This window comes from Eubalaena glacialis, chromosome 14, assembly GCF_028564815.1.
Source record: "Eubalaena glacialis isolate mEubGla1 chromosome 14, mEubGla1.1.hap2.+ XY, whole genome shotgun sequence".
In the NCBI taxonomy this organism is placed as follows: Eukaryota; Metazoa; Chordata; class Mammalia; order Artiodactyla; family Balaenidae; genus Eubalaena; species Eubalaena glacialis.
In genome coordinates this window covers 62,577,617-62,598,160 of record NC_083729.1, presented here as the reverse complement: position 1 = coordinate 62,598,160, position 20,544 = coordinate 62,577,617, and the positions used below count along the sequence as shown (strand labels likewise).

Genomic DNA, 20,544 nt, shown 5'->3' with positions numbered 1-20,544 from the left:
TAAACACACGCATCGCCTGGCTCTCAGAGGCACAAATTCACATTGAGAGAAGCTTTTAAAACCATCAGCCCTGAAATCCTGCCTCCTGCTTTTCCCCTTCTTTCATTCCTTTTGCCTTCCTTTCTTTGCCCCCCCCCCCCAACCCTTTCTTCTCCCAGCAGCAACTCCTGAGCCGAGAGACTGCGTCCCGGGACGGACTGCCTTTTCTTAATTGATACAATAGCCCAGCTCGGGTTTTCACCTCCTCCCCCAACCCCACCCCGCCTCACCCCTCCCGCCCGCCGCCGCCTCCGCCGCCCCAGCGCCCGCCCGGGGCTCTGTCGCCGGCTGCGTCCCGTCCGGGCCGCGGTCCGCCGGCTCCGCACCCGCGCCCGCCGCGCCGCCTCGCCCGCCGCGCCCGCCTCGTGGGTGCAGCGGCGGCTCTGGGGCTCCGGCGCGCCGCACGGGGCAGCACAGGGGCGCTGGGCTCGGCCTCTCCACTCGCCTCAGCCGGGGAGCCTTCCCTCTCGCACCCAAAGTTTCTGGGTTCGTTGGAATTTGGGGATTCAGGATTTTTTCCTTGTTTTTTAACCTAGGAATTTGAGGGGAAAACTTTTGACAAATCGATCGCACTTTCTCTCCGCTAGTTCTCTGTCCCCCCCCCCCTTTTTTTCCCCCAAGCAGGGGAAGGGGCTTACGAGAGAGGCTCCCGCTGGATAAAGTTTTCCAAAGTTTTCCGAGTGTGATGGTTGCGGGGAGAGCTAATCCACCAGCTTGATTCACGGCTTCGTCTCACCACCCCTCCAGCAGCCCCTAAGCCCGCTATAAGGGAACAAACAAACAAACAAACAAACAAAGTTACACTCCGAGTCGCCTCGTGTCTCCTCTCTCTCTTCTTTTAGGCGATTTCCCCCCACTGTCTCCGCTCCCTTCGCAGCCTCCACTTCCCTTCCCTCGGCCCCTTGCTCCTTTTCTGTTTCGGCCGGAGGTGCCAGGACCCCCGGCGGCAGCCTCCCCTCCCCCGCCGCTCCCGTCCCTTCTCGTCTGGCCCTCCCCTCCCCCGCCGCGGCCAGCACAGCCAATCCCCCGAGCGGCCGCCAACATGCTCTTTGAAGGCTTGGAGCTGGTGTCGGCGCTGGCCACCCTCGCCGCGTGCCTGGTGTCGGTGACGCTGCTGCTGGCCGTGTCGCAGCAGCTGTGGCAGCTGCGCTGGGCTGCCACCCGCGACAAAAGCTGCAAGCTGCCCATCCCTAAGGGCTCCATGGGCTTCCCGCTCATCGGAGAGACCGGCCACTGGCTGCTACAGGTAAGGGCGCTCTCGCTCCGTTGCTCTCCAGGGTCCGCTAGCGGCGAGCACCAGGCGGATGGAGCCGCGGGCCGGCCAGGGGGCGCCGGGAGCCTGAAGGCACGGGTCCCCGCCCCGCCCCTTCCCTCCTCTCTGCCTGAGCCGCTCGGGCTTCCCCTGCCCGCCTGCGGAGTGGTTCCGAGCCCGCTGGCGCCGGGTGCGCAGGTTCAAGGGGCTGGTAAGAGAGGTTCCCGAATCCGAGAGGGCTCCCAAGACCGACTTTTTCCAGTCGCGAGCGACTCAACAGGGGTGCGTCGAGCGTCCTGGGGGCTCCCCGCGCAGCGCGAGCCGGAGGGGGCATCCAGTCGTGAGCCGCTTTCGCCTCCCATTCGCGCTCCAGGCCCCAGTCACCGTCGACTTCCCGGGCTTTGGCGGTGTCACTGGGACCCGAAAACTGAGTCAGGGAAAGAGAGTGGGCCAGTGGCAGCCAGGATTGCCCCTTTCAGACCCGGGCTGTGTTCCCGCCGCGTCACCGGCCACGCCAGGTACTATAGCCCCGTTCTACGGTCTGAGAAAGTGTGTGTGTTTTGTGGTGGGGGAGGAAGGAGGTAACCCAAGGAAAATGAGAAGCCTGAGACCCGAGGTTTCTCGGCTTTCGGAGAAAAGGGTCTATTTACTTACTGGGTGGGGACAGTTTAGCAGGGGAGAGTAACTTGGGAGAGGTGTGTGTGAGACCCATAGAGTGCGTTTGTGTTTGTTGTGAGACGCCACACAACCCGCACTGCTGGTGATAATGGGGGTGGGCGCGTCGGGGACCAGACCCAGGTAGGTAATGGGGAGATTAACCTGGAATTAACATCCTCAAGTGCTAGATAATCGCTTTTGCAATTCGATACACAGCAGGTTTTTCTTTGGGGAGGGGGTCCTCTGGGTGAACCGCGGAAGGTGTGTTGTGTGGGCGTGTGCACGCGTGTTTGTCCGGCAGATGCTGTTAGGAGTTAGCAGAAGGTTGGCTGTACTGAAACAGACAGCCTCGGCCCGGGAAAGCGGAGGCGGGAGGTAAACGCAGAGACCTGTGAGTTTAGAAGTGCGAAAGCTTGGCTTGAAATTAACAGACGCGTGTAATCCGCGTGCACACACACATACACCCTGCGCAGCCCCGCCCCGCCCCGCGCCAATTGACAGCAGAGCTGGGGCGGGAGGGGCACGCGAGGTTCCTCTGCCCTGCGGTCTTCCCAAGTCCCGGAATCAGCCCATCTCTTTGGGGGCCTGTTCGTGCAACAAGGTGGGGTTCACTTCAACCAATGGGACCTCCCCCCTCCCCGCTGCCGTAAAGAAATCCCCAGAGCCTCTCCCGTGCCAACACACTTAAAGGGTTAACTGCAGCGGTGGTCTAGGCTTTTGGCCGAGAATTTAGGAAATAAAATATATTCACAGGGGCGTCGGCCCCTGCCGTATTAGAGCCAATCTGCAGAATTCGCGGTCTGTCACCGCCCCCCCTTCCTCACCGCCCCCACCCCACCCCCGCCACCTACGTCCCCTGACCTTTTCTCCGAATCCCACAAGGGCCTCTGGGGCTCCGCGTCCGACCCGCACGTAAGATGGGGAGGGGGAAGCAGGCCTACGCCGCCCCATCCGTTCGCCCCCGGGGCCCTTGACTCTGAGGTGAGAAGGAAATGGGAGACGCGTGTAGAGAAGCACTGAAGGGGTTAATGGGAGCCCTCTGAATCCCAGCTTTATTTTTTCGGAGTCATTTATCAGATTTTACGGGGGGACCTCCAAGGGCTCTCCGTTTCCACCGTGCGCCATCTAAACAGAGCCCAGGGCTAAAAATACAACATTTTTGTATAAATTGGACTCGCGGCTCGAGCGGCCGCCCCTATGAAAGTCCTCTTTGTGAAGACCGTGGAAACGGCGGACAAATAACTCTTTATTAATGCCACAAAAAACGCACTTTAATTATAGTTAGGCAGATCAGAGGCGGGGGAGGGGGTGCCGCGGGAGAAAGGCGGCGGCGACTTCGGAAAATTCACAACCCAACTTTTGTGTCGAAAGAAAAGAAAAACAGAGGAAACGCAGGAGAGGAGAGTCAGACGTAGTGAGAGAGACCGGTACAGCAGACCGAGGGAGGGAACCCCGCTCTCTGCCCCCTTTTGTCGCACCTCCACCCTCGCCTTGATTTCTCTTAAAGGGGTAGACGCCGTCTAGAACCGCGGCAGGGTGGCGGGAGTTCTCCCCGACCCGCCAACTTGGGAGTGGGGCGGTGTCCCCCGCGGCCCAGACCCCCTCCTGGAGGCGCGGGCGCTCCGGGCTCGCTCCCTGTCGCGCGCCCGGGCCGGAGGCACACGTGGAAAAGTGATTAGGGCTCCGGGTTCTGCAGAGTCACTTTTCGGCAGGGCTGGGGTGTGTACCCATCTAACTGGCGAATGCTTTTCCGTGGAAGAAGGGAAAGTGAGGAGGGGGACCAACCCGGGAAAAGAGGAAGCGGAGTGTCCCTTCGGGGAGTGCATGACCCCGCAGGTCTCGAGCCGGCATCCGCACGTCTGCAGGCAGGCAGGCGGGACAGCCTGACAGGTGGCGCCCCTCCCCTTCTCACCGGCTGTTGCCCCGGCCGGAGAAGGGTTAATGCGGGGTGGGGTGGCGAGCTACGACGTCAAAGGTGAGCGGGACGCCCCTGCTCCCGCCCTTCGGAGGTCCCCTCTGTTTCCGGTACCCGCGTGGGGCCGACACAGCCAGCTCCTCCGAGCGCCGGGCCCGGGCCAGGGCCTGGCTCAGCTCCGCTCGCGCCGCCGCCGCCGGGGATCCGGTTACCTGCGACGGCGGCCCCGCCCAGCCCTACCCCGCCCCGCGGGAAGCGCCTTCCTCCGCTCTCGCCTCCCAAACTCCAGGGCGGCGACGAAAGTCCTTCTCAGTTATTTCCAGGGCATATTGCATTAGGAAAATCGCGGCTCCCGGCCCGTGACTCTACCCTGCGGAGCCCTCAGAGGGCCGCCGGGTCCCTTCGCGGCCCACACCAGCGAACGGAGGAAACCCCAACCCCCATCTGTAGTGATTGCCTCCGGGCACCGACCGCTCGCCGCTATAAATAATCTTTGGCCTGCGGCCACCCCGCGGGGTCTCGCCAGCCCGTGGCCGGGAGCCTGGAAATATTTATTCCGAGAGTCTCCCGAGCGCGAGGCGGGGGAGGGGGGAGGCGGAGGTTCTAGCTTCTGGTCCCGCAGTCCAGGATATCTTTTCCCTCCCGCAAGTCATTACTAAAAAACAACCTCCCGGGGGGGTTGCCCTGGGCCTCTCGCCCCCTTGCTTTATTTATTATCCTCTAGGCCCCAGTTCTTAGGCATGCTGTGAAAAATAAAACCTACGTGCGTGCATGCGTGTGTGTATGTGGGGTTAGGGGACTGGTGCCCCGGCTGGGATCCTCCGCCCCTCCCCCGCGGGCCCTCGAGGCTGGGCCTCCCGAGTGTCCCATCTGGAGATGTGGGCCCTGAGAAAGTTTTTGCGTGGCACCCGCAGGGTTCTGGCTTCCAGTCGTCGCGGAGGGAGAAGTATGGCAACGTGTTCAAGACGCACTTGCTCGGGCGGCCGCTAATCCGCGTGACGGGCGCGGAGAATGTACGCAAGATCCTCATGGGCGAGCACCACCTCGTGAGCACCGAGTGGCCACGTAGCACACGCATGCTGCTGGGCCCGAACACGGTGGCCAACTCCATCGGCGATATCCACCGCAACAAGCGCAAGGTAAGAACTCTAGGCCAAGAGCCCCGCAACCGTGCTCTGATCCTCTTCTCCCGTGCACCACCCTCGGGGTAAGGAGTTCTCGGAGACCCGGGGACGTCCCTACCAGAATCCGCGCCCCCATTTGCACACCATGTGGGAGGATCCCGAAGCTCCCTGCCTAGACGGCTGCGATCCCAGATCCAGGGCCTGTACAGGCCTCTTCCGGGTCTGCCCTCTTGCTGAGCCACCGCGCCGTGCGCACTACCAGGCCCAACGGGTGGCTAATTGGGGGTTGGTTTGGACAACTTGAACATGCGGCGACAGGGGCGTCCAACGCCTGTCATCGTCGTGTTCCACAAACCTGGAAAAAAGAGGGCGGACGGTGGCCAGCGCTCCTCCTTTTCGTCCCCTGGAATTCCGAGGACTGGAAACGGATCGTTCGAAAATCACACCTAGCTTCCCGGCCACAGGTTGCTTAAGGGCGACGCGGGCAGGCGCGGGGGCTGGGGGCACCTTGTGGGCAGCGGTTGCTGGGCCTTGCCTGGGAGGGGTGAGGTGAAATTTGGGCCACTGCGCGCACCGGTCTGGACAGAGGGGGAAGGGCGAGGGGTGGGAGAACTTCGGCGAGCCGAGGCGCGGCGGGGGATCAAAGCGCACCTACCCCCTCCCATAAAGAAGAAGAGAAAGTGGGTGTTTATCCTGTGGATTTCCCGAGCGCCTGGAAGAGGCGCGGAGGAGGCGAGCCAGCGCGCAAGGGGCAAGCCTCCCCGCCCCCTCCCAGGGCAGCGCTGCCGCTGTGGCTCAGAGCGCGGGCGGCACGTGCTGTTTGAACTGCAGTAACCCGAAAGCTGAGCCGTCGGCGGGCGGGGCGGCCGCGACTGGGGTGGGGGGGTGGGGAGGGGCAGCGCTGCACGACCTCCCCTCCCTTCACTTTTTCCATTGGGTCAGAGGACTCACCCGGTTTGAAACCTAAAGGAAAGGGAGAGGCAGCCTCTGATCTCCGGGAGAAGTGGCAGAGCCTGGGAGACAGGAGAGGGCCATGGTGGGGCAGCCCCCTCCTCCGGACGTCTGTGTGTGAACAGAGGAGTTCATCCTGTAGAATCTGTCGTCTTCCGAACTGCCTGCGAAGAGTAGTTCTCCGTAACAGACAAAAGGAGGAAAAATCAGAGGGGACTGGTCAGCACGTACACCACCCCCGCCTCCCCCCCCCCCACTAAAGCACGTATTTCAGGGGCTGGGAAAGGGGCTCCTGAAGCAGTCTTCCCATCTGCTTCACTAGAGCAGGAAGCAGCTAACAGAGCCCGGGGGCAGATGGGGAGGGTTCTTGGGAGTGGCTGGGAGGGGGCCGTAGGCTCAGGAATGGGGGCTCTTCAAATTTGCCGAACACTCCTTTTTTTCTTAGTCTTTGTGACTCCACCAAAAGCGTATTTCAAAGAGTTAGGAGAGAGCCTGAGCCTCAGAAACCCAGCTCCAAAGAATGTGGCTGCTTCCTCATTTTATCTTTATAAAGACTTTGACAAGAAAGCAATTACTGTTCCCTTCTCAGAGAAGAGGAGCCCGAGGCTTGGAGAGATTCAGGGACTTGAACCAGGTCGGGAAAGGAAGAAAAGGCAGGACAGGCATCCGTGGGAAGAGTTGTTTCTAAGCCACCAGGTAGAGCCCTCCTCAGCCCTGCCCACCTGGGGCTGCCAGAAGCTGACGGTCAGGGTGGAGGTGGGGAGGGAGTGCTGGGAGGAAGAAGGCTTGGTCAGGACCTGAGTGTGAGACCCTGGGGGTGCAGAGGGCTTTGGGGAGAGGCTGTTGCCCTGCAGTTCCATGCACCCTCTGCCTGACTTGGCTTTGGGCCTCCAGGTGGGGAGGGCCCTCCTGGAAAGCCCCAAGGTTTTGGCTTACATCATCCATTTGGGAGGAGGCAGGGAGGAGGGGGGGAGCACAGATGAATGCTGCTGGAGGAATACACAGGGAAGGAAGCTGGAGTGATGGACAGGGTGGGGGGGGTGGGACCTGGGTGGGGCCAGAAAGGAGGACCACAGATGAGACATAGATAGTGTCCCTCTTCCAGGCACCCTTGCCCTCTAGCACCTTGCGGGTAAGGGAGCAGCCAGAAACCAACTCATCCTGCAGAGGTTTGGGAACCCAAAGCAAGGCCATCTCTCTGTGAACTAGCTGTGTGCTTGCTATGTGGCATGTGTGTGGGTCCTATGTTAAATGGGCAGATGAAAACGTCCTTCCCCTGCCAAATCTCTAATCGATGTTCCATAAACTTAAGTTTACTGAGTTAAGTAGCAGGCCTTAGGTTAGATACAAGCATAGAAGCTGGAAACTTGGTCCTTGCCCTTAAGAAGTAGAATCTAGCTGGAGGGATGAGAAGAGAATACCCAGAGGCACACATGTTGGTCCTGGAGAGAATGGCCAGTCTGCTGGACCCAATGCCTGGTGGACCCAACTTCGCCAGGGCGGGGACTGCCCTGTGCCATGCACGCTGTCTTAGCCAGCCCACACTGCAAGCAGGGACCTGGCTGGAGAGCGGGCTGCTGGGCCAGGCCCAGCCTGGTTAGGATGTACTTGCAGGAAGTGGGGGCCAGGTGTGCTGAGGCCCTGCTGGCGGGGAACTAGGACCGTCACTATTTCCACTGGGACTGGTACCCCACCCCTTCTCTGGAGGTCTGACCAGATGTGCTGGGAAGGGGTTCCTCACAGCCATCACTGCACTCCAGGTGTTTGTCCAGGCTGCCCTGGTGGTCTAGGGCCAAGAGGGGTAGGGTTGCCAGGGAGAACGTCCAGAATACCTTGCCCAATCTTAACAGAATCCTCTCTGGAAGCCAGGCCTGTGTCCCTATAGCTGCGACCTCAGATTCTGTCCCTCCTCCTTTGTTACCCCTTTCCTACCTGGGGCTGGGAGGTCTCTGGTTCATGGGGGAGGGACTGCATCTCTCTTTGTATGCAAAGAAGCTGAGTATTGCCCTGGAAGGGTGGATGGAGTCTGATAGGGAAGATGGGGGGGGAGGGTTACCAGAGAAGGTGGGGGGGGGGGGTTGTCGTGGGTAGTTCTGGAAGCATCCAGTGCCCAACCCCACACACCAGGATCAGACATTTCCTCTTTTCCTTTGGAGACAGGGCTGGGCCTCTTTGCACCAAAGGGCCAGCATCTTCAGGGCATTTCAGGCAGTGGCCTTGAGATTCTGTCAGAGAACTTGGAGTGCATCCCAAGGATGAACTTAGCTTTGGAACTCTGGACTGGAGAGACCCTAGGAGTGGTCTTCTTGCCCCTCCTACCCTGACCCCTGGCTTCAGGGACTTCTGTGCCCGTGGCTGAGGTGGGGGAACAGCTCCAGACGTTTTGGGGATAGCAATTAAGAAGCCCGGCCTGCCCAGCCACCGATCCTCACTGACTTGGCCTTTGGGCCCCATCCTGGGTCGGGGTGGAGCTCAGGCTCAGGGTTACCGCACTCGCCTCAGAAATCCTCTGTATGCTGGGGTTTATGTCGGGATGGAGAGGCCAGGAGGTGCCTCAGCAGGAGGGCAGAGCCAAGAGGGCCCATGGTCGTGGGGTCCCGGGGGAGGCCAGCTCAGACTGGCTCCAGGCTGCCTTTGAACCACTGCACAGCCTCTGGCCTCGAAGTCATGTCTGCCAGGCTCAGCTCAGGGCAGAAGTTTCCACCTGTGTGGGATGGGAAGGCGGTGGCATGGCCAGGCAGCCCTGCTACTGGGAGCTCTGTCCCCGCCCCCTGGCAGAGGCACGGAGCCTTTGTGCTGCCAGCGGAGGTCCTTCACCAAACGTTACTGTAGCATCAGGGGCCGCTGAGGGGGCAGGTGGCAGGAGCGGATGTCTCTGAAGGTCAGCGGGGGAGGGTGCCCACGGCCAGCCACCAGGGCGCCTGGGAGTGGGCTCCTCCCTCTGCGTGCCCTTGTGTCAGGCAGGGGTGAGTGGTGTGGGCCCTCCCTTTCACCTCCCTCCCTCCTTCTCCCAGGCAGGGTGGGGTCCAAGGCTGTGATGCTGTGATGCTCGCTCTCGCAGCCTTGGGAGACAGTTGTGGCCTTGGCTGGAAGTGGGGAGGCTTGGCTGGGGTCTGCTCTGGCCCTGATCCCTCTAAGCCAGTTGTCGTATCTGTTCCAGGTTCCTGGGGCTGAAGGGCGGGGGGGCTGTGCCTCCAGGGGCTGACAGAGTAGCCGAAACAGCTGGCCTTACCCTTAGAATAAATCTGGGCCCTAGAGGAGCGTCCCCTTCTAGCTCTTAGATACATCCAGAGCCCCCAGGACTTGTAGAGGGTGGCTCAGTGGGGTTTGGATTGGTGGGAGGCAGGGTGTTCAGGGACCCTGGTGAGTGTGGCCAGTTGCGCCCCGGACTGTGACCTTGGGAAAGCCCTTCCTTCTTTGGGCCTCAGCTTTCTAAGGGGGTTTTTCTGTGGTTGGAGGAGGGATAGGAGGGTCTGGACAGAACTCAGAGCCCGGCAGGTATGTGCCAAGTGCTGCTCTCCCCTCATCCACAGTGTGCTTTTGTCGCGTGTAGAAGGGTTGGGGGCACAGTCAGAGCTGGACTTGAGTGGGGGACAGATACTCTGTGCCCGCAGATGCTGGGGACCCAGAAGGGGCATACCCAGGCCGGGGTGGGGGGGTCTGGCCAGCCCCTCCCAGTCAGAGGGGCCGAGTGGGCACTGGCTCCGGAGGCGGCCAGGGTGCAGTGGAGGTCCAGTGGAAATGCCAGGCAGCTGAGGGATGACGTCCTTTCTTGTCCTCCCCCTACTTGAGCATAAAGTACGCACCTTGGCCTCACCCCTGTGCTGTTCGGACAGCTGCCTCGGCGGCTGCCCGCCCTCTGTTATTCTTTCCACTCCGCAGGGCCGCGGCTCCGGTGGCTTGGCGGGGTGGCCCGCCTAGGCCCCCACCCTCCCGGGCAGCCGCCTCCATTCCTCCCAGTCTGAGTCACTGGACCGGGGAGTGGGACCCCTCTCCGGCTCTTCCCGCTTCTGAGGCTGCCTTCCTTCTCTCCATCCGTCCACAGCCGCCAGTTGAGAAGGGGAGGTTATCTGGCTGAGCGGGTCAGCGTGCAGGGTCATGGGGGTCCAGTGAGCGACTCCCCTCCCAGGGGCGCTGGGTAAGAGGCAGGAGTGGGGAGGGAGGCCTGGGGGTGTGGGGGAGACATTTGTAGGAACAATTATACGGAATTTGAGCCTTGACAAGCCCCCTGGTGGTTCCCCCAGACCCTGGTTGTGGATTCAGCTTTTATTACAGGGAGAGCGAGAACCCGGGATGTGGCCTCTTGAGCCAACTGCATTGTTGGGAAAACCCGTAGAGGTTGGGGGAGGGTTTCCAAGCACATCCTTCAAGGCCAGAGCCCATCCTGCTCCGTGTCTGTGCCTGGAGTTCCCAGGTCTCCCGTGCACTTCCGCCCTGCTCTCCCCAGTGCCAACCCTGATGGGATGTCCATACCTGCAGCTCCCTGTGCAGGGCTCTGCCCGAGCCAGGCTGGTTCCCGGTGACCTTTGTCCAGCATTCTTGGCTCACTTGTGGGAATTCCGAGGGAAGCCCCAGAGGGAAACAAAGCAGCCCTGGCTCATGCTGCAACTGCGGTCAGGCCGTGGGCTCTGGGGCCGCTGGGAACCCTTCCCCTCTTCACAATGAGCTGCTCCGCCAGTGCCTTCCCCTGTGCCCAAGTCCCGACCCTGACCGCCCCCACGTGCCCAGGCCTTCCTGTGCCCTGGGCAGCACCTCCGCCTCCTCCTGGCCTTTGTGGTGGGCGGTGGTTTCTGGGCTGCCCTGGCTTTGGGAAGTGCCCGCGTTGTTAACCCTGGGCACAGTCCCAGGGATGAGGCCCTGGAGTTTCCCGGCGCCTGGGAGGCTCTGATGCCTGTGGAACAGCTGGGCGGGAGGCAGGGGCATGGACTTGGTGACCACCGAGCAAAGCCCCTTGAGCCTAGAGTGCCCTCAATCTGCCTTTGCTCGGCTTCTCAATTGGGTAGTTTCTCCACCTCTGGGGGCCTCTGAGGAGAATCATGGGACAGCCAGGAGGAAAGGGACCCCAGAGCATCCAGTGAGACTCCTGTTTGGGTCAAGATAAGAGCCCTGGTCGTGGCTGCAATTCTTTCAGAAGCCCCACCCCGGGGGGCCTGCAGGTGCAGGCTTCCTGGGGTCATTTCAGCTCCTGGCCTTGCTCAGGGCCCCCTCCCACCTAAAGGTCAGGTGTGGACCCCCTGCTCTTGGAGTCGCTCTGCCCAGTCCCAGGTCCCCTTGGGTCCTTCCTGCTCTCCGTGGCCCCCAAGGCTGGAGAAGGAGCGATTCAGCCGGCCATCGCTAGAGGGCGCAGGGAATGTAACCTTTGGGACAGACAGGGCAAGGCTTGTCCCTGGGTCCTGTCTGGCCACTCCTCGGGGTGCAGTGGGGTCCCTCAGAGCTCCCCCTTTGGTAACCTTGGGATGGCCCCTCCTGAGCCACTGTAGCCCATACGAGGTGTGTGAGTGGGGGCCTGGCAGGCACTTACACCAGGTGACTGATGCGGTGCCAGATTCTGGGCTTCTTCGAGGGGATAGCGTCTACTTAGGGACACATGGATATTGGTGTTCGTGTGATCTGTACATTGAAAGGAACCACAGAGATCACCTGGTTCAACCTTACCACTTTACAGATGAGGAAACCGTGAGGCCGCGAGGTGACTTGGCCATGATCCCACAGTAAGTTGGTGGATGATCTGGGAATAAAACTCAGGTTTCTGGGTGCCCAGCCTGCCTTTTCTCACCACCCACTGCATCTTAGGAGCCTAGCTGGCTTTGACTTCGGCTGGTCCTGGTCGGCATGGGCCTCTGCTTGATTCCCCCTCCACATGCCCACCTTTGGGCCCAGGTCTCCTGTGTGCTGGGGGCCCTGACCAGCCCCTGCTACGTTCCCTCCAGGGCAGTGCCCTTGACTGTGCCCTGGGTTGTCTGGCTCTGGCCAGACGTGGCCCCCCTGCCCCTGGCCCCCCTACCTCCAGCCTCCCCACCGACGCCTGGCAGCCACGGAGTTATCATTCCTGCATCCCTCATGAGCCTGCTTGGCTCCTACAGACCACTTACTGCTCCTTCTGTGGGCTCTTTGCTGTTTCGTAAGGGCCCCTAGTAGGCCAGTGATGGGCTCAGGGGCAGGGCCCCACTCCTACCCATAAAACTCCTAGACCAAGAGTGGAACCTGGCATCCTAAGGACACTAGGGTCCAGGGGGGCGGGGCTGAGGCAGAGAGCACCCCTGGCGGGAGGTGGCCCTGGAAATTCCCCGGGCCCTCACAACTGAGCAAGGTGTGAGTGACCTGGCCAGGCCTGGGCTGCCCCTGGCCACCTCCCTTCATCCTTCTACATTTCAGCTGTCCATTAGCAGCAGGAGCAGCCCCAAACAGTGCTGGCTTTTCTGCCCCTCACCGGCCTCCTCCCCTCCCTCCCTCTGCCCACCGGGAATTTCGGAATGAAAGTGCTATTGTGAACGCCTGGCTGGGCCACTGAAGGGCCAGCACTGTTATTTCTGCAAACCAGCCCTCCCATTAGCCATGCAGGGCTGAGGCCAGGAAAATGTTACCTTTTCCTCCTTGAGCTGACTGCAGGGGAAATTCTCACATTTACAGTTTGTGCGGTGGTCGTGTTTGGGGGCAGGAGGGGAGGGTGGGCGCGTGTGTGTGGTTTGCGTGGGGCTGATGGGGGTGCGGCTAGAGGAATACTTGTCTCCTTCCTCTGCGCTGCCCCCCCTCCTCTGCCTTCCCCGGTGAACTTTCCCTTGGCCCCGGTGGGAGCACCCCCTTCTGCTCTGGACTCTGGGGGTCGGGGCTAGAAATTGTTGGCTGCCCGTGTGACCCACCGGCCAACAGTAAATAAACTAACATCTTACCCTCTCCTGTACACCCCGGGCAGCAGCGTGAAACTGCGCGCAGGGGCATCTGGGTGAGGAGGGGGCAGGGAGGCTGAGGAACTTGCTCAGGAATCAGGAGGACAGCAAGCAAGGGAGGTGGAAACAGGGACTCACTGGCTGCTTAAAATGGATCGGGAAGATGCAGGAAATTAAAAGGCCTTCTGTTTGGCTTTCTGATCTTTTGAGGTGGGAAGCCTTGCCCCCATCCCCGTGCCTCCAGACCCGGCCACACTGAAGACATTTGGATGGCCCAGTTAACAAACTCCCCACGATCTCTGCCCAGTAGGTATTTCCCAGGGAGTGAGAGCAGTCTTGGGTCTCAGGAAGTCCTGCTTGCAGTCTAGCCTTGGACTCTCTTGTTCTCCCATCAGTGGAGTAAAAGAGCCACCTACTGCTTTCCGCCTCTTCCTTGTCCAGTCCATTCACCTGTGTTCTGTTCCTCCTGGGCACGTCTGCCCCGTGGCCTGGGCATTCGGGAATGGCCCCTGCAGTGGAGGGGCAGCCTCCCCTCCAGCCCTGCCCAGCGCCCTCTTGTGTCGCCCCCCCACTCTGGTATGGCCACATCGCCTGCAGACCTGTTGGCAGCTGGACTGCCCAGTCCCCGGGCTTTGCCATTATTTGGAGCACATGATCTTCTGGGGTTTCAGAAAGGAATGACAGCTCAGGTCACCCTGTGAGTGATGTTGAATGTCCCGACTTTATGAACTGCGTTTTAATCCTGTCCTTCCCCTGCCTCCCCTCCAAGACGTGGGCAGTAGGAGGGGGGTTCAGAGTAGAGGAGCCAGCAGAGGGACTGTGTCTGGAGACGGAAAGGCTTGAGCTTGGTCAGGGTAAGGACCTGGAGTTCTCCCTGATCACGGTCGTGGGAACGGTGCTTCAGTTGGGCCGAGCGGGCAGGCCAGAGTCCATCTGACCCTCTGCCTTCCAGGTCTTCTCCAAGATCTTCAGCCACGAGGCCCTGGAGAGCTACCTGCCCAAGATCCAGCTGGTGATCCAGGACACACTACGTGCCTGGAGCAGCCACCCCGAGGCCATCAACGTGTACCAGGAGGCACAGAAGCTCACCTTCCGCATGGCCATCCGAGTGCTGCTGGGCTTCAGCATCCCCGAAGAGGACCTCGGGCACCTCTTTGAGGTCTACCAGCAGTTTGTGGAGAACGTCTTCTCCCTGCCTGTCGACTTGCCCTTTAGTGGCTACCGGCGGGTGAGCACCCAGGGCCTGGGAGGAGAGGAGATGGGCATCCGTGAGCCCACCCTGAGGGAGGGGCAGCTGACTGCTAAGATGGTCACTGGTCACACAGAGGGGAGGTTTCAGCGGGAGGGGGAGGTGGAGGCTTCACACAGGGTCTCTGCTGCTTAGATGGGAAACTCTCAGAAGAGTCCCCACCCCACCCTGCCTGGCCTTGGGAGGAGGCCCTCAGTGACCCTGCCCTTCCCCTTGGGTAACCAGATGGCCTCCTCCCCGCCTCAGGGCATTCAGGCACGACAGACCCTACAGAAGGGCCTGGAAAAGGCGATCCGGGAGAAGCTGCAGTGCACACAGGGCAAGGACTACTCAGACGCACTGGACATCCTCATCGAGAGCAGCAAGGAGCACGGGGAGGAGATGACCATGCAGGAGCTGAAGGTGGGGCACCCCTCCCCACCCACCTCAGGCAGCACAGACGCCTGCGCTCCGTGCTGGGGCTGCTCAGGGTGGGAGCACCCACACGGATGGGGCCGCCCCTGCCCTCCCCGTGGCTTGCTCTGCACCCAGTCCTGATGGTGAGCGGTCCTCACAGCAGCTGGGCCCCACTGTCTCCATCCCACCCACAGTCCCATCCACCATGTTGGAAAAGATACCGAAAACTGGTTCTTAGAAACCCTGAACAGACTCGGCGTCCGCAGCGTCGTTGACCCCCTCACTCTCCCCAGCCAGCCCCCCACCCCAGTATTCACTATTTCAGTGTATTTCGTGGTCACAGTAGCCCTAGGAGCTCACCTAGGGAAATGCGGGCCCAGAAGGAGAAACCACTTGCAGGAGGGCAGCCTCAGCCCTTGGGGAAGAGCAGCCTTTTCAAGTGGGTGGCACTTGACACTCTCCCAGCCTGCCTGGCACTGGCTGTGCCCCAAGACTGTCCACACTGGGCTCCAAGAAGGGCTTCCTGCCTGCCCTTTCTTAGGGTGGCTGTTCCACCTGAGGAGGGAGCATTAGTTCGTCCTCATCTAGACTCTGCCACCCACGTGCTTGCCAGGTGCCCGTGGACACTTCACTGCTGACTGCTCTGTCCCTACTGTCTCTGCTTCCCTGTGTTCTAGCTCCAGTTTTTTTTTTTTCCTCATGAGCCAGGAAGGAGCCCCAAAGACTTTCCCATTTCATAAGAAGTTTTGTGACTTGTAGGTGGTGCCATGGCAAGTAAAGGACCTGTTCTTTCACTCCCCTTTCTGGGCTCAGCATCCACATTTGTAAAATGCAGGGCTTGGAACAAGATAACTTGGTGGGGCCTTTCTGTGGGGCACCACTGCTCCCCAGAGGACCCTGGAGGGGCTCTAAGTCTTCTGGGGACCACCTTCCCTCAGCCTTCTCACTGCAGTCCCATCCCAGGTCCCCGTGGGTATGACCCCAGACTGCTTTCCCAACCCCTCAGCTCTCTTGACCACCTACCAGATGTCCTTCTCCTGGGGAGGGAGGAAGGAGCTGGGGCTGCCAGTCCGGAGGCCCAGGTTGAGACCCTGCACCTCACCCCCACTCGCCCACACAGTGCCTGCTCCTTGGGATTTGCTCTCTTTCTGCTGTGAGCTCACTGCACTCGTTAGGGCTGCTGAGGCCGGCCCTGGAATCCGGCAGTGAGTGAGAAGCAGCCCTACCCCAAGGGACTTTTAGGCTCGTGCTTCGGCCCAGCTAGGGGACTGGACCCGTGACCTGTGTCCCTCGTGGCCCAAATGCCTCAGCAACGTGAGGCTCAGAGGAAGCAGCAGGGCCCAGCTAGATGACCCCGGGGCCTGGGGGACACCGGCAGAGAGGGGCTGCCCCCAGGCTGGGGCCACCAGGCCGAACCCAGGTTGCAAGTGGTGCCTCTTTGCTGCTGCAGGACGGGACGCTGGAGCTCATCTTCGCCGCCTACGCCACCACCGCCAGCGCCAGTACCTCGCTCATCATGCAGCTGCTGAAGCACCCGGCCGTGCTGGAGAAGCTGCGGGAGGAGCTGCGGGCCCAGGGCATCCTGCACAGTGGCGGCTGCCCCTGCGAGGGCACGCTGCGCCTCAGCACGCTCAGTGGGCTGCATTACCTGGACTGCGTCATCAAGGAGGTCATGCGCCTGTTCACGCCCGTCTCCGGGGGCTACCGCACCGTGCTGCAGACCTTCGAGCTCGACGTGAGGCTGGGCCCGTGCGCTGTGGGGTGGGGGGTTGGCCGACGGGAAAGACCAGCTCCCCGTGGGGTCCCTCAGCCTCGTGGGGAGACGGTGCTTGCTTTCAAGGAGCTTTCAGGCTGATGGGAGGGACCCCGCAGGGACCCTGCCCCAGATGCTGGGTCAGGTGCAGCCCAGCTGGGCGTGCTGTGAAGCTGCATGGGGACTTCTATAAGTAGGTGGACTGACATGCCAAAAGGCGAGGCTGGCCAGGACCCCGGGGACCACAGTGGGGTGCCTCCAGGAACATCTGGGTGGGGGCTGGCAGTCAGAAGGTCCTGGGTCCTCTCAGACCTCCTCTGGTTCTCACCACCGCATCCCACCCCTGCCCCCACCTTGCCTCCAGGGTTTTCAGATCCCCAAAGGCTGGAGTGTCATGTACAGCATCCGGGACACGCATGACACGGCGCCCGTGTTCAAGGACGTGAATGTCTTCGACCCTGATCGCTTCGGTCAGGCGCGGAGCGAGGACAAGGACGGCCGCTTCCATTACCTCCCTTTCGGTGGTGGTGTCCGGACCTGCCTGGGCAAGCACCTGGCCAAGCTGTTCCTGAAGGTGCTGGCGGTGGAGCTGGCCAGCACCAGCCGCTTCGAGCTGGCCACCCGGACCTTCCCCCGCATCACCTTGGTCCCCGTCCTGCACCCTGTGGATGGCCTCAGTGTCAAGTTCTTTGGCCTAGACTCCAACCAGAACAAGATCCTGCCGGAGACGGAGGCCATGCTGAGCGCCACGGTCTAGGGCGCCGGGCCTCGGGGCGGGAGGCGACGGAAGGGCAGAAACCTGTGTGTGGGACGGGGCTGGAGCCCGGGGAAGAGGGAGGGCCCCCCAGGCCTTGCCCTCCCCTCTTCCCCTCCCTGGCAAACCTGCCCCAAGTCAAAAGGGCTCACCGGGGTCGGGCTCTCCCCCTGGCCCCTGCTTCTCTCTAGTCTCTCCAGTTCCCAACAGCTTAGCTCCCCCGGGAAAGGGTCTGGCCCCCCGCCCCGCATGCCCATCACAGTGTTAGATGTCGGCTGTGCTGCAGCCTTTGCTTGTGATGTTCTGAACTGGTCTCTCCCCTCCCTTTTCTTTTGGATTCTTTTCGTGTGAGGTCAGGTGGTTGACATGGGGGGAGGGAGGAAAAGAGGTGCCCCCTTTGGCCCTCTCTTCAACACCCCTTCCCCTCCTGCCTCGGCTCAGATGGGATGAGTGCCCCTCCCGGTGTGGTCACCAGCGCCCGCGGGGAACAGCATCCTGGGTAGTAGAACACCCGTCACCCTTGGCAGGGTGGGGCCAGGCTGTAACCAGCCTGGAGGCCCACCCCTTGCCGTTTTGGACATTTGAAATTACCTATTGCTGCTACTTTTTCTCTCTTCTGACCTTAGGGCAAAGGAGCCCCAGGCCCTGTCCTCCCTCCTGGTGGCCCTGGGCGCGCGCACTGACACCCGCACCTTTCTGCCAGGCGGCCTGGATCCCGCCCTGCTCCCGATTACACATACACCCAAGGCCCTCGGCTCATGGATGGCCTTCCCCCCACCCCCATATTTATTCACAATATAACCGAATCTTGGTGTTACTGGGACTGGAACAAGTATCTCCTCTGTCCCCTGGCCTCCATCCCAGCTGTCCCCGGCAGGACTTCTGCAAGTGACCCAGCCACCGCCCCCCCCCCCACCTCCCCCTGCCGGCCTAGGGTCGAGCAGCTCCCGCAGGCGCCGGACCTTCTGTGGGTTCAACCTCAGAGCCTCACTCCCGAGGTGAAATCCAGCAGATCTGCCTTTGTCCCCTGGTGGGGATGGGGAAACGGCCCACCGCCTCCCTGCCTCCCTGCTCTGTCAGAAACCTTGATCACCGGGGATTTGGAGGCTGCTGCCGTGTCCCACTCGGTCACTGTTCACCCCAGTGCCCCCCACTCTGGCTAGTGAGTATAGGGAAGGATACGGGTTCTTTCTTCTGACAGGGAGCCAGGGCCTCCGTCGTCCCTCCCTCAACCCTCACCCTTTGCCCTTTGCCCTTGGAAAGGTGTCCTTGAAGTCCCTTCCCCCCTCTATGCCACTGTCTGCTTAGCCCTTCTCAGGGGTGCGGGGACCAGGTGAAAGCAAGGGGAGGTGAGTGCAGAAGGCAGCCCTTCCTCAGAGCTGACTCGGGCCCTCTGCTTGGTCTTGAGGCAGCCGAGGAGGGCGCTGCAGGGAGAGCTGAGGAGGAGGGTACGTGTGATTTGTCAGAAGTGATTTGGTTGAAAACCGGCTGGCCAGGGGATGAAAGAAGAGCAGCTCCTGCCACTGCCATTTTGAGTGTTGGCAATTAGGGATGCCTCCCGGGGATGGTTTGGGGCCTTTGGTGAGTCTCTAAGTGATTTTGTCTGTTTTCAAGTTTTTCTTTGCTTTTCGTGTTTCTCTGTTGGCTTTTGATGTTATAAAAGCGGTGAATCCCCTTTAGGAGAAAATCAAAAACACACAGAAAAAGAATGCGGGACGTCGATTCCCCGGTTGCCTCTCCGTAGCAGTGACCACTGTGAGCAGCTCAGTGGCGCCCCCAGTGGTGTTCAGTGGGCAGGCGGCAGCCCCCCCACTGCCGCCCCCATGCACACCTGCCTTGTGGTGGGCTTTACAGGAATGGCTCGTGCCTGCGGACTGTCCTGTCACCCCCATTCTCAAGTGTTTCATTTGGTTCCTACCTTTTCACTGTTAAAAGGCAAGTGTGGCACAGACGTTATTGGCAAAAATTGACATTAAAAAAATGAGTAATATCTCTCAACCTCCCGCACCCCACCGCCCCATTCTGAAAAACAGGCAAAAATGTGTAAAGACTCATCAAAGCTTGAAAATAGCTGCATGGTGCACCAGAATCTGTTACCTACAAAAAAGCCCGGTGTCTGGAAGGTTCATGCTCCTCTAAGCTGAGCCAGCTTGCCCTGAACCAAATGTCTTTGACTAAATATCGAGGATTGCTGTAAGTGCAGCTTCGGACAGGAAGCCTGCCAGGCCTGGCCCCGGCGAGGGGCAGGGAGCTGGAGGGCTGCGGGACACCTCAGTGACCTTTGGTTTGGGTGACCAGCCTGGGAGGGGCAGAGAAGGCAAGGCTGAGGGGATCCCTGTGACGGAGGGAAGAAGGATCATTTGCCCCGCTGGGTCTCAAAGGCAATAAGAAGAGAACTGAAGAAAGCTCTTGACTGGCTGACAGGAGGGTTCCAATGTTGAGACTCACCCATGTCTCCTCTTTACATCCATCCGTGTCTGTGTGCTAGTGTGTAGGTTTTATAGAGGTAGCATTAGATGGGTGGTGTGTTCTCACTTACCATTCCTACTATTGTAACTTGACATTAAAAAGACAAAACCCCACAAAACTCTTCCCGCCATGGGCTTGCAGATTGAAGCACTTTCAATGTTGGGCGCTGGCATTTGTGTTCTGGTCACCATCCTGACCCTGCCCAGATCGCTATAATATAATTTTATACACAAAACTTGTTTTTTCATAAATGTTATAATTTTGTGTCTGTCTTTATAAACTATTATAAGTACTATTTTTGTTATAATTCAAAATAGATATTTAGTATAAAGTTTTTGCTGTTAAATATTTGTTATTTAGTAAAATATGAATTTTTTCCTCTATTGTAAACATGGTTCAAAATGTTAATATGTTTTTATCACAGTTGTTTTAATATTGAAAAAGCACTTGTGTGTTTTGTTTTGATATGAAACTGGTGCCGTGTGAGTGTTTTTGCTGTCGTGGTTTTAATCTGTATATAATATTCCATGTTGCATATTAAAAAAAGTTGTGCATTTTGTGATTTTGGAAATACTCAATGTGGCTCTTTTATAGGCTTCTATAATAAACCTTGAGGACTCACCCTCGTTTGGCTCTCTGGTCTCTGCCTTCCCAGCTTCCTGAAAGGGTCCTCCCGTCCACCCACCTTCCCTTCAACAACACCCAGTCCCACCTGTCAGGCAGGAAGTCCTTCCCCGCAGTGTTTGCCCTGCGGGGCCAGCCCCCATTCCCTGCATGAAAGCACACAGAGGTCCGTGACTGTATCCCGGGAGCAGTAGGTTCCCTGGGGAGGGGAGGATGTACCTGGAGGGCCACCGTCCCCAGAGGCCTGTTGCAGCACAGGGCAGCTGGGGGCCGGGTCCCTGGCCATGTGGCTGGGCCTGGCTGGGCCAGGTGTCTCGGTCCTGGACACGGCAAGCAGAGCACTGCAGAGTCCATTTGTTGACACGAGTGAGGACACGTCCACAGCCACGTGGCACACAGGAGAGCAGAATTCAGTTCTCCCGACTCCCAGCCTCATGCGCCGTGAGGCACTTCTCAGAGCCTGTTTCATGGGTG

At 60.0% G+C, this 20,544-nt stretch overlaps 1 protein-coding gene across 1 annotated transcript; it reads left to right on the top strand.

The window, feature by feature from the left end:
- The first annotated feature begins 510 nt into the window (after nucleotides 1-510).
- LOC133104805 (cytochrome P450 26B1) lies at nucleotides 511-19,836 on the top strand. The gene is made up of 6 exons (XM_061210632.1): nucleotides 511-1,285; nucleotides 4,778-5,002; nucleotides 13,778-14,053; nucleotides 14,321-14,476; nucleotides 15,921-16,205; nucleotides 16,588-19,836. The coding sequence occupies exons 1-6, from the start codon at nucleotides 1,082-1,084 to the stop codon at nucleotides 16,978-16,980; spliced, it is 1,539 nt and encodes a 512-aa protein (XP_061066615.1). The 5' UTR covers nucleotides 511-1,081; the 3' UTR covers nucleotides 16,981-19,836.
- The last annotated feature ends 708 nt before the right edge of the window (nucleotides 19,837-20,544 follow it).

What these genes read in the sequence shown, in the direction of transcription:
- LOC133104805 (XM_061210632.1), top strand. Translation starts at nt 1,082, where the DNA reads ATGCTCTTTGAAGGCTTGGAGCTGGTGTCGGCGCTGGCCACCCTCGCC. An exon ending in TCCACCGCAACAAGCGCAAG is followed by an intron (nt 5,003 to 13,777) that starts GTAAGAACTCTA and finishes TCTGCCTTCCAG; the next exon opens with GTCTTCTCCAAGATCTTCAG. An exon ending in TGACCATGCAGGAGCTGAAG is followed by an intron (nt 14,477 to 15,920) that starts GTGGGGCACCCC and finishes TTGCTGCTGCAG; the next exon opens with GACGGGACGCTGGAGCTCAT.